The following is a 13993-nucleotide window of genomic DNA, read 5'->3' as shown; positions in this document are numbered from 1 at the left end:
AGGACTAGAATAGTTGTGCAATTCTGCAAATATACAAAAAACACTGACTGGTACATCTGAATAGGGCTAATATTATATGTGAATTTTATCTCAGAAAGCTGTTACGAAAGAAAAAAGTAGAGAGTGAGGAGGGGAGGGGAGGGAGGAGGGATGGGGAGGAGGAGAGGGAGGAAGGGGGGGAGGGAAGGGCGGTGGGGAGGGGAGGGGAGGGCAACAGGGGAGGAGAGGGATGGGGAGGGGAGGGGAGGGGGTGGGGAGGGGAAGGGGGGGGCACAGGGGAGGAGAGGGATGGGGAGGGGAGGGGAGGGGGGTGGGGAGGGGAGGGGAGGGGGGTGGGGAGGGGAGGGGGGAGGGGAGGAGAGGGATGGGGAGGGGGTGGGGAGGGGAGGGGAGAGGGGAGGGGAGGGGAGGGGAGGGGAGGGGTGGGAAGGGGTGGGAAGGGGAGAAGGGAAAGAAGAGAAAAGGAAAAGAAAGGATACATTGTGGCATAACCCTTCTGTTCTACTGCCCCTCATCTGTCAGTGCCTCCCTTTGACCAAACCTACCCAGAAGCCAGAGGGCAAAGTAGTGTGGGCAATGCCACCACTGTGACACAGAGCAGGCAAGGGAAGGATGGGGACACAGCTCTCTAACTCCCCGCACGTGGTGTTCAGGCTATAAATATTTGTTGAATCGATAAATGGCCTCTATTCCCCTGCCTTGGGCTGGGCCCTTCTTTGCTCCTCTGGGGCTTTTTGAATGTAAATGTCCTGATGATTCATGACCTTATGACCAGTGAGTAGGCTGGCACTCTGTCAACTTCTCACACTTCTGGGACCCAGAAAGTGCTAATGAGACTGGACTGGAGGGAGGAGCAGGTGTGGGAGGGGCAGGGGAGAGGATGGCTCTTCTCACAACTTAAAAGGGGCTCATACCACTTCCTCCACAGACAGGGGAGCACAAGCCCGGGCACACCTTCCTGTGTGGTTTCAGCTGTTCTGAGAGTGTCATGGACTTAGGTAAGTGAGGCTCCCTGGGTGGGAGAACAGCGGTGCCGCTGACTCTGACACCCAGACTGATTCTGTGGGGTGGCTGCAGGTGGGGGTGCAGGGTGGGGATGGCGCGTGGAGAAGCCTCCTGGAGAGGCTTTGGTGGAAGCCAGAACGCCAAGCATGGAGGGAGCACCTTTCAGACCTAGGGGAGGGGGGAGCCACTGGTTCCAGGACAGACAAAGGGGTCAAGATCGTGTCTTCCCAGACGGTGGGACTGAAGAAGGTGGCAGGGCTGGATGGGTGGTGATCGGGACAGCACCTGTTCCACCGCAGCGCAGCGTGGGTGATGTGTGCGCTTCAGACCTGTCTCATCAGAGATCCTCAGAGGGCTCTGGTCTCTTTACTCCCCCCATTCCACCTTTCTCCCTGCTGAGTAGGGATTAGAATCTCCGCTCTCCTGCAGTCAGGAGGAGGAGCAAACTCAAGGTGACTGTGTTGTGCAGATGGTACTATGCCATGCAAATGCAACCTGGGCTGTCTCTGCCACATGTCCCACCAGCCTTGCTCGTGCCTTTTGCAGGGTAAAGGCTGGATGAGCAACATAAAATGGAACAGCAAGGGGCCTGGAGAAGTCATAGTCCAGGCCTCGGGCACAGTCCCCTGCCTCACTTATTCACTTTTTCTACCCAGGCAGATGACTCTTCCCTTTAAAAAGCCCGTTCTCCCATCTAACGTTGGTCTTAACTAGAGAGTGCAAGAGAGGCCTGAGTGGCTCGGAGGGGTGTGTCCAGCTCCAGGTACCCCGTTTATAAATCTCAGCCGCGGAGCCAGACCCCGCGGAGGTTACGAAGGCCAGGTTCCTGGATGGCTTGTTCTCACCAGCAAGCAAGCACCACGGTGGCCTCAAAGCCACAAGGGGTTGGCTTTAAAAAGTGAAGGTTCCCTGGTGCACCCTCTGCTGTCCTCCCCACCCTCCCCACCACACTACAGCCTTTTTTCTTCCACACTGCCTTTCCCACCCTCCCAGAAACCTGGGTGGACCCAGCGAACAGCTGTGACAGACACACACCCCCCACCCCACCCCACCCCGGCACTGAATGAACCCTTGGAAGGCAGGGTCTGATTCTTGCGTCTCTGAGTCTCAGGTACTTTGGGGGTGTGAGCAGAAAATGTATGTGGAATGAACGAATGGCGTCAAGAACTCCGAGTTGCTTTTAGTGTTATAAAATCTCTTCCAACTTCCTCTCCTCTCAGCAGCCTAACCTTTAATCCCACTCCCCAGCCACCTACCCCACTGATCACTGTCACAGGCTACAGTCTTCACCCACCACAGACCCTGCTCCTGTCTCTCTGTTTGACCTCTGTGAAGGGAGCCACGCAGTGTCCCAATTGTGTGCTGGTACATGCTGGAAAACTGACTCCCCAGGGTGGACGACCGTCCTGATTTGTAGTGTTTGCCAATTTCCACAGTGTAAATTCTCCCACTCTAGTGGATTTCAAGCTTCCAGCCAATATCAAGCCATGAAATGAGTGAACACAGACTCAGAAAGAGATTCCAACACTGGCTAACGAGCCTATGAAACCAGCTCCAGCTCACCACTGAGGGTCCTCCTCCGGTCCTAGGTTTGGTGGTGCTGGACCCACAGGCTTTGATGCGGGGAGGGAGGGCAACCGCTGGTCCAGGAGAAAGGGATGTTCTTGCTGCTTTGCTCAATTCGAGAGAGCCCCAACGGCCAAGCCCAAAATACTGAGCCAAACCTGAAATACTGGTGGGGGGAAGCTTGCTCAGATCAGGCTATGGACCGTTGGGGCAGGTCTGTTTTTCTCTCTTCATCTGCTCTGCAGGGAGAAAGGAGTGGGTGAGAGGGCTGAGTTTCCATTACACGAAATGAAAACCCCAAACCCAGGCTGAGCGGGTCTTTTTCACAGTTTGAATGAACAGTCTGGAGGTCCCCTCCCCACCTTCAAGAAATGTAGCCTAAGATCTCAGTTAGAATTCTCCGAAGTAGAGAACAAAATAAACAAACCTTCCAGAGACTCCTCTCACACAGCTTGACAGATATGGCAGCAGAGGGGAATGCTGAAGGGATTGGGGCCAATCCCGCCTGGCCTTCTGGGAGCTTGGCTGGGGAGGAGGGGCAGGCTGCAGCCTGAGGAGCTGTTGGAAAATCTCTCCTCTTTGCTTGGTACTTTCTTGCAGTCAACTGTCATTGATGGAGGAATTCAGGCATGACCTGTCTGGTGGGGAGAAAGACACATGCCACTACGTCAGAGCAACAGAATGAGATATGGTGCTGATGGGGTAGTGGGCAGGGTGCTTATAAAACTCAAAGAGAGGAATAGTGAACATGAGTCAGGGAAGCATTTAAGTTCGGGGGTTTTTTTAATAGTATTTATTTTTTGAATAGCTAAGACATTCACATGATTCAAAATTCAAAAGGCATAGAGAATATATAGTTTTAAAAAGTCTTTCTCCCTCATTCTCCTCCCCTTTGATTAAGTTGGGTTTTGAAGGGTGTATAGGAGTTAGCAAACCAGCAAAGGAACAAGAGGCCCAGAATGGGACAGTGATGGCAGACTCAGTTGCCATCAGCGGCCAACAAGGTAAATGTGGGAATGGGCATAAGATGGAATAAAGGGAGGGAAGCAGAGTGAACCAGAGGGTGCAAGCAGCCAAACCTAATTTCTTTGTAAACTCCATGCAGCCAAGCAGAGTGTCCTGGGGGCCCAGCCTGCAGGCTCCCAGATGGTCAGCTCTGGCCATGCCAAGGCGGAAGGGAGGAAGGGAGGCAGGAGGGACAGGCAGGGCCAATCCTTAAGAGTTTGTATGGCGTTGCTAAGGAGTCTGGGCTTGATCCTGACAGTGATGGGAAGCCAGTGAAGGTTTTTCTTTTTCAATGAGCTGAGTTAAAGGACGAGCTTCGCGTTTCGGAAGGAGTTCTGTGACAGCAAGGGGGCAGCAAAGCCATATGTCAGGGCAGAGGTGGAGCTGCCTCTGCGATGTTGGGGGAGAGAAGCAACAGAACTGGGTGACCAGTGGCTTGTGGTGGAGTGAGGAGCCCCTCATGCTCCACAGAGATCCCAGACATGGCAGCCTCATCAGAAATACAGGGTTACACCGGTGAGCGTTCTATTCAAATCCCGCATCCTTCTCTTAGCAGCTGTGTGACCCTAAGCAAGTGGCTTAACCTCTCTGGGCCTCTATTCTCTGAGATAGCGAATGAAAATAACAAGGGATAACTCGCAGGATGTTTTGAGAGAGATACATAAAGACAAAGAAGAGGCACAGAAGAGCGGTTAGGAGTGCCGTTTCTGGAGTCAGATAGGTTCGAGGCCCGTCTCCACTGCTAGCCAGCGGTGACTCTGGGCAGGTCCCTAATCTCACTGTGCTTCAGTGTCCCAGGACCTACCTCCTAGGGCTCTGGTGAGGATGAATTATTGTACATAGAAACAGCTTGGTGCCTAGCGAGAGCTCAGTAAAAATTAATTGTATCACTGGATAAAGCAGTTGATACCACAGTGATTTCAAGATTCAACCAGCTGACCCTGCCTATTGTCTGAAAGCGAGTCCGCAGGCCTCTTACCTTCTCTCCAGATTCCTACCACTTCCCTGCTTCTTCCCTCCCCCTCCCTTGCCCCCCAAAAAAGAGAAAAGTCGTGTTGGCAGGTGAGAAATTACAAAGAAGAAAACACTTGGGGTGGCTTTGGGCAGCCATGACCCCCTGGGTGGCCTGAAGGTCCTGGAAAATGTGGAGATGGAGGTTCAGGGCTTGGGGGAGAAGTCACCCAGCAATCCCCTCCTCCCAGACAAGAAGGGAGTTTCTCTTGCTGAGTTCTAGGGAATTTTCTTTTCATTATGATCATTACTAGAAACTCAGAACTCAGAAAATACCCAACACAGAAGCAAACCACTCCTCAACCCCTGAGATTCCCAACTTCACTGTTCCCACCCAAGCTGCTGCCCAGAGCCAGTTGCTGTATGACTTTCTAACAGACAGAAATGATCTGACTCACGGCCGCCAACCAGGTCCCCTCTGCCACACACCAGAGTTCCCCTAAGTTCCACTGGGTTACCTTTCTTGAACGGGGCCTAGCCTGGTCCTACAGGATCCCTGCTCATTTGTCATCTCCCACACACCTGGAATGAGAAATCACTCCCCTCAAACACACACACAGCACGTGCACACCAGCTCCTACCCCCTACCCTAGATCGCGGTGAGACGGAATGGGACCGGTCCCAGGAGAAGGGTTCACAGAGTAAAATAGAAACACAGTTCTGGCTCTTCATATTTCACCATTGTGACTTATCAAAACTTTGAGGTTTCTCAGTTCTCACTGACAGTCAGAGCGTGCTTTTTCTAGAGTAACTGAAAGGCTCGTGTGTTTAAAGAAACCTCGAGCGCTTCACATCAAGATGAGTCAGTGGAGATTGGGCGGCACGTTTGTTAGACCCTGAAGAGAGTGTGGCTAGGGCAGAGCTGTGGACAGGAGCTCAGGGACTCAAGGGGTAATTCAGCAAGAAAGGGGAATGAGAGAGAGGAGCTATCACTTTGCACACGGATCCATTTCCTCCTAGGGCTGCAAATACTCAAGTGCAAGCTGGGGACCATGGGACCGCCTGGCACAAGAAATGGAAGGCACGGCTAGGAAAGCAGGTCCAAGTAGACAGCAGAGGGCTTGACTGCCATGCTAAGGAAGCATCGGGGAGGGGCTTCCTCCCTCGGGTTGGGTAGAGAGGTCCTAAGGATTTAGATGGAGGGCGTGATGAGGGGATGCATCCAAGTTATGCTTTAGGAAGACGTGTCTAGCAGTAATGCGTAGTATAACTTGCTTGAGGAGGGAGAAATACCTATCTATTTATGTGGCTTGATGCTGGTCCTCCTTCCCCCAGGGACCCCCAAGCCTTAGGCAGTCCCTCTGGAAGCAGTCGCTGTGACTTGGTGTCATGCAGCAGGATTTCCAGCAGGTGGTGCTGTGGCCAAGTACACAGACTCCCGGGGAATGGGCTGCTTCCTCTTGGGAAGCAGGAGCCTTTGCTTGCTGGAGGGGGCTCCAGCCTCCAGAACGTGTTTAAAGCCGCGTCCCAACCACTTCCCTGTCCCCACTGAGGCTAGAGGAGCAACGGGCCTGCGAGCCTGCTTCAGCATTCTTTGGTGGCATCACAGACTGTTTCCTGAGGGCCAGACCTGAGGGTCGAGCAATGTGGAGAGGGATACAAAGGGAGCTACAAAAGTTCCTTTCCTCAGGTGCTCCCAGCCCGTTAGGTCAGATGAGATGTCTACATAGATTACCCTGTGGACGGTCCTCCCTGCTCGGCCCTCGGAGGCAGTGAGCGCCAAGTCCAGCTTCGGCGCAGCTGCGGAGCAGAGAGCAGCCAAGCGCCTGTCCTCCGTCCGCGACACATCAGGCCTTGTGCTAACCTGGGGTCTCAGCCCGCGGTTCAGACCCAAGGAGAGCCTCCCAGTTTCCAGAATGTACTCAGGCTCTGACCCCTGCTCTGAGCAGGGTCTCTTCCCACCGCTGACCCCTGTTCCCCTTTCACCCACAGCCCAAGACTCTGAATTAGAAACAACTTAAAGAAAAGAAAGCTTATACACACTCAGTTAAGGGGAACAAAAGGGCAGTTACCTCAGGAAATAGCCTCCACCCTGCCACACTTCACAGGACAGTGTCCCCTCGGGACACCGAGGTGCTTCCTCCCTTGAAGGGCCAGCAAGAAATTCGTTCTTGTATTTATTCATCGACGCACGATTCCTGGGCACCTCCTCTACTCTGGGTCCACACTGGGTGAAAGGGAAGAAGTCCCTGCCCCGAAGGCAGGCTACGGGGCGGGCCAGGTAAACCACCAGTCAGAGCTGGATGAATGTCAGCTGAGTGAAGGGGTTTGGCGAGCCCCACTCTCATCCATCCCTGAGAGACCAGTACGTGCCACACCTCTACCCAGCCCCGTGAAATCAGCCGGCCTCCCTCGGGAGACACCCAGGGCTTCATATGTGGCTGTCCACTCACCTGGGGCAGGAGAAATGCTCCCCAGTGGCTGCGGGCACTGGAGCAGTAGTGTAGGGGACACACACACACACACACACACCCCTCTTCCACAACACCTCAGGGCATAACCTACAGCGGGAGGCCATTCAGACCCAGGAGTCAAGATCAGCTGAAGCTCAACCTTAAGGGTTGGTCTGGGCCAAGATGGACTCTCCAACTCCAAAAGTAGCCCTGAAGAGGCCAAGAAGGGGGAGGCTGCCCTGCATTCTGGTTTGCTCCTTTCCGAGACCTCGAAGTGCAAGGGGAAGAGGAGATAAAGGCAGCGGAGTCTGGGCAGCTGGCCAGGTGCTGCGAGGCACAGTCTGGTTGTGATGTTCTGTTTTGGCAAATGCTGTGCCTGGAGCTTGTGATGAAAGCTCCATCAGCATCTCTATCTCCGCGGCTTTCTTTGCGAACAAAGAGCTGTCCCTGCCAAGCAATAACTTTTCACCTTGTCTCCTGCAGGGAAGCCAATGAAAAGCGTGCTGGTGGTGGTTCTCCTTGTCATTTTCCAGGTGAGGTCTGCTCCCTCCTCCACACCCCGTCCCCAAGCCCACCCCTCCCGAGTCCAGGATTCTGCTGGAGCGGCTGGTCATTTGCTGGAAAGAAGCAGATCCAGGCACTAACCCATTCGCCATTTATTAAGCTGTTGGCCGCCCCCTCCATCTGTTGAGTGACCCTGGAGAGCCTTTATTCCATTTAAATTAAAACATGAGGGAAATAAGTTACCACCACCTTCCCCACCCACTTCCAATATCCCCATCCAAGAGACAGAAATGTGGACTCTGGCTGAGCTCTTAGAGAGAGAGGAGCTGCAGAGAGCAAAGGCTGTCTGGTTACTGAGTTTTGCACATATGTGTGCATGGCCATGCATGTAAAACTTCGTATGTTAGTGAGCTGAGAAAAGAACCTTTGTTGGCTGGTTATATATCCTATCACCCCAAGGCTGCCTCCCTCCCCAGCCATCCAAAGGCGCCCCTAGAAGCCCAGTTCCCTTTGGTGAAACGAAGACCCATCTGTACCCCCCTGGAGGGGTGGAGGATGGGGCCAGGACCTCTGGGCTGGGAGAGGGTGGAGGGGTACACATACTTTACAGGGCCCAAACTCTGCGGGAGGAAAGGCCTCCAGTTTACAAGGCTTTGCTTCTCGGTCTCAGCAGTGGAGACAGAAAAGCTGCCCCCATCAGGTGCCAGAGTTAGAAGAAACTGTAGCTCATGGAGTCACCCCCCACCCAGTTTGTTGGGGGTGAGAGCTGCCCTGGGGGTGGGGGGCAGCTGAGACAAGAGCTGGAGAGGCAGTACTTCAGATTTGGCTCTTCCCCAGGTCTGGAGGCCAGAGGGGCAGCTTTCCAGGAGCTCTGGCCAGAGGCAGGCCCCAAGCTGGGCACTGTTCCCAAAACCCCATCCCAGAGGCCCCCTGGAGCTTGGGCAGCAGCCCAGAGCCTGGCCCTCTTCCCCGTCACCACTCCCTCCCCTCTCTCCCCAGTTTCCAGGACTCTGGAGGGGTTGTATTACTACCCCGGGGCTGGGAGCTGGGGGAGGGGAGGGCGGACAGCCAGACTCACTCTTCTCTTGACTGAAGGTTGGAGGTGGCTCACGTGGGGCAGGATGTGGTGAGGCCTCGGGCTGCAGAGGCGGCAAGCCTGGTGGCTCAGGGCGGGGCAGGGGAGCAAAGGGGGAAGAGGGGCAGGGGTGGTGGGGAGCACACTTTACAGAGGCTGAGTGGACAGCTCTCCAGGAAAGCCCAGACCCCCTATGTCCAGGGTCCCCAGACCTAAGGCCTTGGCCTTACCGTGGGTGGTCCCCCAGGACTCCCAGGCTGCAATCATGCCCGATGGAAGTCATGCACTGACTTTTCTTTTCGAGGTAACAACACCCAAAGAAAAGGCTCCTGGACATTTTTTCCTCATCCTGTCCCCCAACCAGGACAGTGATGAATCCAGGATTGAAAGAGAGACAGACACAGGACACGGGAAGTCGGGGAGACTGGATCCACTTCCTGCTATGTAACCTTGAGCAGCACCTGGCTGCTCCAGGTGCCTGCCTCCCTTTCCTCATCTTTCCAGTCCCTCCAGCTCCCCAGTTGTATGAAAGTCCGCCCTGCGGCCCCCCAGCACCCAGTCCCAGAGGAGGGGCCGCCAGCCCCACCCTGCCCCGGCTCAGCCCTCACTGAGCCGACTGGGGAGCCCTCCGCAGCTTCACCCTCACCCTGACAGGCTTTTCAAAGGCCCTGAGCAGCTCTGTCCGTTGATTGGGATCTGCCTGAGGAGACTTCAGGGAGACAGGCAGAGGTGGGAGGAAGTGGTGGGAGAAGCTGGCCCCTTCCAGAGGCTCCAAGCGCCGGCGCCGGGCCCTTACCCCGCGATGGCTGTGGGGTCCTGTGCACCGGGCACGCGCTGCCTGTGTCCCACGGTGTCCTGGGCACTGTGACCGGGCCCCAGGGGTCCATACAGTCTTCGCGGTGCTGGCCACCCCTGATCACCGCAGCTTGTCCCAAACCAGGGCCAGAGATACAGTCTCTGAGCGAGCACTGGCCTCCTCGCCTCGCACTCCAGGCCTCCTCAGCCTTAGCCAAGGTGGATTTTCTCTCGAAAGCCGCGGTAGTGTGCAGGCTCCGTGCTGGAGAGTGGAGTCAGCTGGGGCACCTGGCAGCAACCCCGTGAAGAAGTGTTCATCTCCACCTCAGAGGAGAGGCGAGAACGTGCTCTGAGAGGTGAAGCGTGTTTAGCCGTCTCAAGGCTCACGTGAGCCCAAAGCCCAGACTATTTCCAGTCCACTATCAGCACATGCCCGTGTTAAAATTTGAGAAGCACTGATTTCAAACCAACGAATCACCTGGAAAGTTTAGACAGCTTCCTGGGCCCGGCTCCCTGAGATTCGGGTGCAGTGGGTATCAGGGGAGGGCCACCAAGGTGCCGGTGATGGCGATGATGCCCATGGGAACCACACTTTGAAACCACCGCTCCGGGCAACCCCAGGGCAGTGAGATTTTGACCCACTTAGCTAAGCTGGATCATGTTCCCCTTCCTTCCCCGCAGGTGTGCCTGTGCCAGGATGAGGTCACGGACGATTACATCGGAGAAAACACCACGGTGGACTACTCGCAGTTCGAGACCGTGTGCTTCAAGAAGGACGTGCGGAACTTTAAGGCCTGGTTCCTCCCAATCATGTACGCCCTCATTTGCTTTGTGGGTCTGCTGGGCAATGGACTGGTCGTGCTGACCTACATCTATTTCAAGAGGCTCAAGACCATGACCGATACCTACCTGCTCAACCTGGCCTTGGCGGACATCCTCTTCCTCCTGACCCTTCCTTTCTGGGCATACAGCGCGGCCAAGTCCTGGGTCTTTGGTGTCCACGTTTGCAAGTTCATCTTTAGCCTCTACAAGATAAGCTTCTTCAGCGGCATGCTCCTACTTCTTTGCATCAGCATCGACCGCTATGTGGCCATCGTCCAGGCCGTCTCGGCTCACCGCCACCGGGCCCGCGTCCTTTTCATCAGCAAGCTCTCCTGCGTGGGCATCTGGATGCTGGCCACAGTGCTCTCCATGCCCGAGATGCTGTTCAGCGGTATTCTGAAGAGCAGCAGTGAGCAAGCCCTGCGCTGCTCTCTCATGGCTGAGCAAACGGGGACCTTGATCTCCATCCAGGTGGCCCAGATGGTGATGGGCTTTCTGTTCCCCCTAGTGGCCATGAGCTGCTGCTACCTTGTCATCATCCGCACCTTGCTCCAGGCACGAAACTTTGAACGCAACAAGGCTATCAAGGTGATCATCGCCGTGGTGGTGGTCTTCATAGCTTTCCAGCTGCCCTACAATGGGGTGATCCTGGCCCAGACAGTGGCCAACGCCAACGCCACCGCCATCAGCTGTGAGCTCAGCAAGCAACTCAACATCGCCTACGACATCACCTACAGCCTGGCCAGTGTCCGCTGCTGCATCAACCCTTTCTTGTACGCCTTCATCGGCGTCAAGTTTCGCAACGACCTCTTCAAGCTCTTCAAGGACTTGGGCTGCCTCAGCCAGGAGCAGCTCCGGCAGTGGTCCTCCTGCCGGCACACCCGACGTTCCTCGATGAGTGTGGAGGCCGAGACCACTACCACCTTCTCCCCATAGAGGCTGCTCTGCCTGGACTTGAGGGACCTCTCAAGTCCCCGGGTCGGGGACAGGGAGCAGATGACATGACTCAGACCCAAAAGCTGCTGAGGGAAAGGCAGTTCTGGCCCTGAAGGTTTATCTCCTGGTGAAAACCCATGCCTCAAAAGACAGATGAAGCCCAACCCTAGCTACCTCAACCACGTTTGCAGAGACGTGGCTGATAAACTACCCGATGCGGCAACACCCCAACACCAAAACCATTATCCCCCAAAAATGAAAGTCGAGAAAGTTCACACCTCCTGGAGCGAAGGGACAGGCACTGGTGAGAGCTAGGGCGGTACAAGGGCCTGGGAAGCCCTCAGAATGAACCTTCAAGGGCTGAGCAAGGTCGTCCAGAAAGCAAGGCTGTATCTCCAAGACCAGAGGTGGTGGGGAGACTTCTTGGCTTGGCAAGAAAAGGGAAACGCCAGTGGGTCAACTAACTCTGAATCCCTTCCTCCATCTCTCTTCCACTGTCGTCCGAGCCAGCAAGCGACGGCAGCCTCCCAGCCTCCCTGAAAGCACACTTGCCTCTCGCCCGCGCCTCTCCCCAGGCTGCTGCCCTCCCCGCGCTCCGCGCTCCGCAGGGAGAGGCGTGGTGTTTGCTGCAGGCCAGACCGGCCGCCTCGGGGGCCAAAGCCGCCATCCCAGCCAAGGCTCTTGGGCAGGGATGACCGTGGCCAGACCTTCTCGAGTCTCCAGTCTGTAGGATGGAGGAGCGGGCCAAGAGCAAGGTTAGGGGCCCGGGTGTGAGTGACAATGGTGGCTGCCAAAGGCCACCGTGCTGCTTCTTTGTTCTTTGTCACAGGGACAAAATACTGTCATCCTGTTCTGCTTTCAGTTCATTAAGAGAGCACATTTTACTCATACACAAATAAAATATTTCCCTTGAGGAAACAACAGGTTTCAAACAAAGGGGGAAAATGTTCGGTAAATGATAAATGAGTGTGTTCTTGTTTTGCAAACCCCCATGCCCCACCTGACCACCCCCACTTCCCTCTTCCTCTCCCAGCCTTCATTTCTCAGAGCTGTTCAGAGCCAGGAGGTCTACTGAGCTCTGTAAGCTCTCAGCCATCCAATGACACAGGCCCGAGGGACTGAAAGGTAAGAAGACGGAAGTACATGCCGTGTGTCCATCTTGTAAATAGCCGTCCAGAACTCATGGGACAGGAATGAGGTCTTTTGTGATCCAGGGACACTGATTTGAGCAGAGCTTTGGAAAGAACCAACTTGTCCCTGTAAACCCTATGGCTGGGAACATTCACTGACCCTTAGCAGCATACGTAAACCGGTCTGCTCATCTGTCCCAAACCAGTCTGGAACTACAGCCCTTGACCCTCTGTCAGTCTCCCCAGGCTCCCAAAGCCGGTGTTTCCAGGGAGGGCCTCTCCCTGGGCTCAGAGATCATGCATGCTGGATTAGGGGGCTCGGGGTGGGACCCATATGAGAGGCTGCACCCTTTGCTGGATGCTTGAGAGCCAGGTCTGCCCACAACCCTCCCTCCTGGTCACTTGCTGCAATGGCCTTCCATGGTGTGGATACTCATCACAGAGGGCAGGAATGAGGAACAACCACCGCGCCACTCAGGCCCAGGATCCGTGTCACTGGGTGTCCTGATGTCTGCCCAAAACTTTGATTTCTTCAGGCCAGAGAGGTTAGTCCAACCTGTGGTGTATGAGGAGGTATCTGAAGAGCCCAGCACTGTAATGGGTCTCAGGGACTGCGTGGGGGCTGAGACACTCGTGCAAAAGGTGATTCCATCAATTTTCCGGAATGAAAAGAGCCTCGTTGAAAATGGAGCCTGCCTGGTAACAAAGCCCATTCTCTAATCTCGTAAGCACATTACATCACCCTCCTCCAAGGGGTGCACTGGGCACCATTTGTCAGCCAGCCTGAAGCCGGGAACCAGCGCCCTGAGCAGACGAGCCTGGCAGGACGCAGGCAGCGTGGAGCAGCGATCCAGCGCAGGGGCCGCATTAAAGGCAGCTGCAAATGCATGCATGCAAGCGAGCGTGGGGAGAGGGGTAATCCCGGGGTGCCTGTGCGCCCCGAGAGGGACATTCCCGGTGCCCACTGGTATGCACATCCTGATGAGGTTACAGATGGGGAAAAGCCCCTCTGTTCCTGAAAGGGAGGAATGGAACGGAGCAGTCATGACCAGGAAGCCAGGCCAACCGCACAAGCAGGCCACCTTGGCTCCAGATACTTTTTTCTAAAATAACTGGATATCTCCAAGTATTTACAAAGACAACAAAGCCCCCAGCAATGTTAATGCCCCAAACTGCGGTATCTCAGGAGTTTTCACCTTGGCTCGTTGCCGGCCTGGCCCCGCTCCCTTGTCCAATGCTCTCACATGCCTGCCTTGAGCTTTGGTGGACCCCTGGGAAGAAGAAATGGACTCACTGAGGCAGCCCTCCCCACCCCAGGGCGCACGCACACGTGTGTGTGTGCGTGTGTGTGTCTCCGTCTCCCTGCTTCACGTTCTGCTCCGTCACCCGCACAGCCCCCCCATGTGTCCTGCAGCTTTCCCCTTCTTTCCATCGCCAGCCCCTCGTCCCTCATCCTCCCTGGCTACAACCCCAGGCCACAAACCTGTAATTTCAGCCAAAAGCACCGCACTTTAAGAAGCATGGACTCCAGAGCTGCAAGCGACCTCAAAGATCAGCTGATCCAACACCCAGTCGTTCTCTAGAGTGGGAAACTGAGGCTCAGAGGGAGGAACTGACTTGCTTATCAAGACATTGCAGTGTAGGGATGTTGGATAAACTTGCTCTGGGGACCTGAGGATCTGGCGGGACCTCAGGAGGTGACGGGGTGGGGGGTGGACAGACGCTCTGGAGCCCAGCCGACTTTCAGTCTC

At 55.4% G+C, this 13993-nt stretch overlaps 1 protein-coding gene across 1 annotated transcript; it reads left to right on the top strand.

Annotated features, from left to right (window-relative positions):
- The first annotated feature begins 927 nt into the window (after nt 1–927).
- On the top strand, nt 928–13530 carry CCR7 (C-C motif chemokine receptor 7). The gene is made up of 3 exons (XM_036268895.1): nt 928–998; nt 7464–7513; nt 10036–13530. Exons 1-3 carry the CDS (start codon nt 989–991, stop codon nt 11110–11112), a joined length of 1137 nt encoding a protein of 378 aa, XP_036124788.1. The 5' UTR covers nt 928–988; the 3' UTR covers nt 11113–13530.
- The last annotated feature ends 463 nt before the right edge of the window (nt 13531–13993 follow it).

This window comes from Molossus molossus, unplaced genomic scaffold, assembly GCF_014108415.1.
Source record: "Molossus molossus isolate mMolMol1 unplaced genomic scaffold, mMolMol1.p scaffold_m16_p_19, whole genome shotgun sequence".
NCBI lineage: Eukaryota > Metazoa > Chordata > Mammalia > Chiroptera > Molossidae > Molossus > Molossus molossus.
Note: the sequence above shows the minus strand (reverse complement) of the source record. Positions and strands in the feature narration are given on the sequence as shown.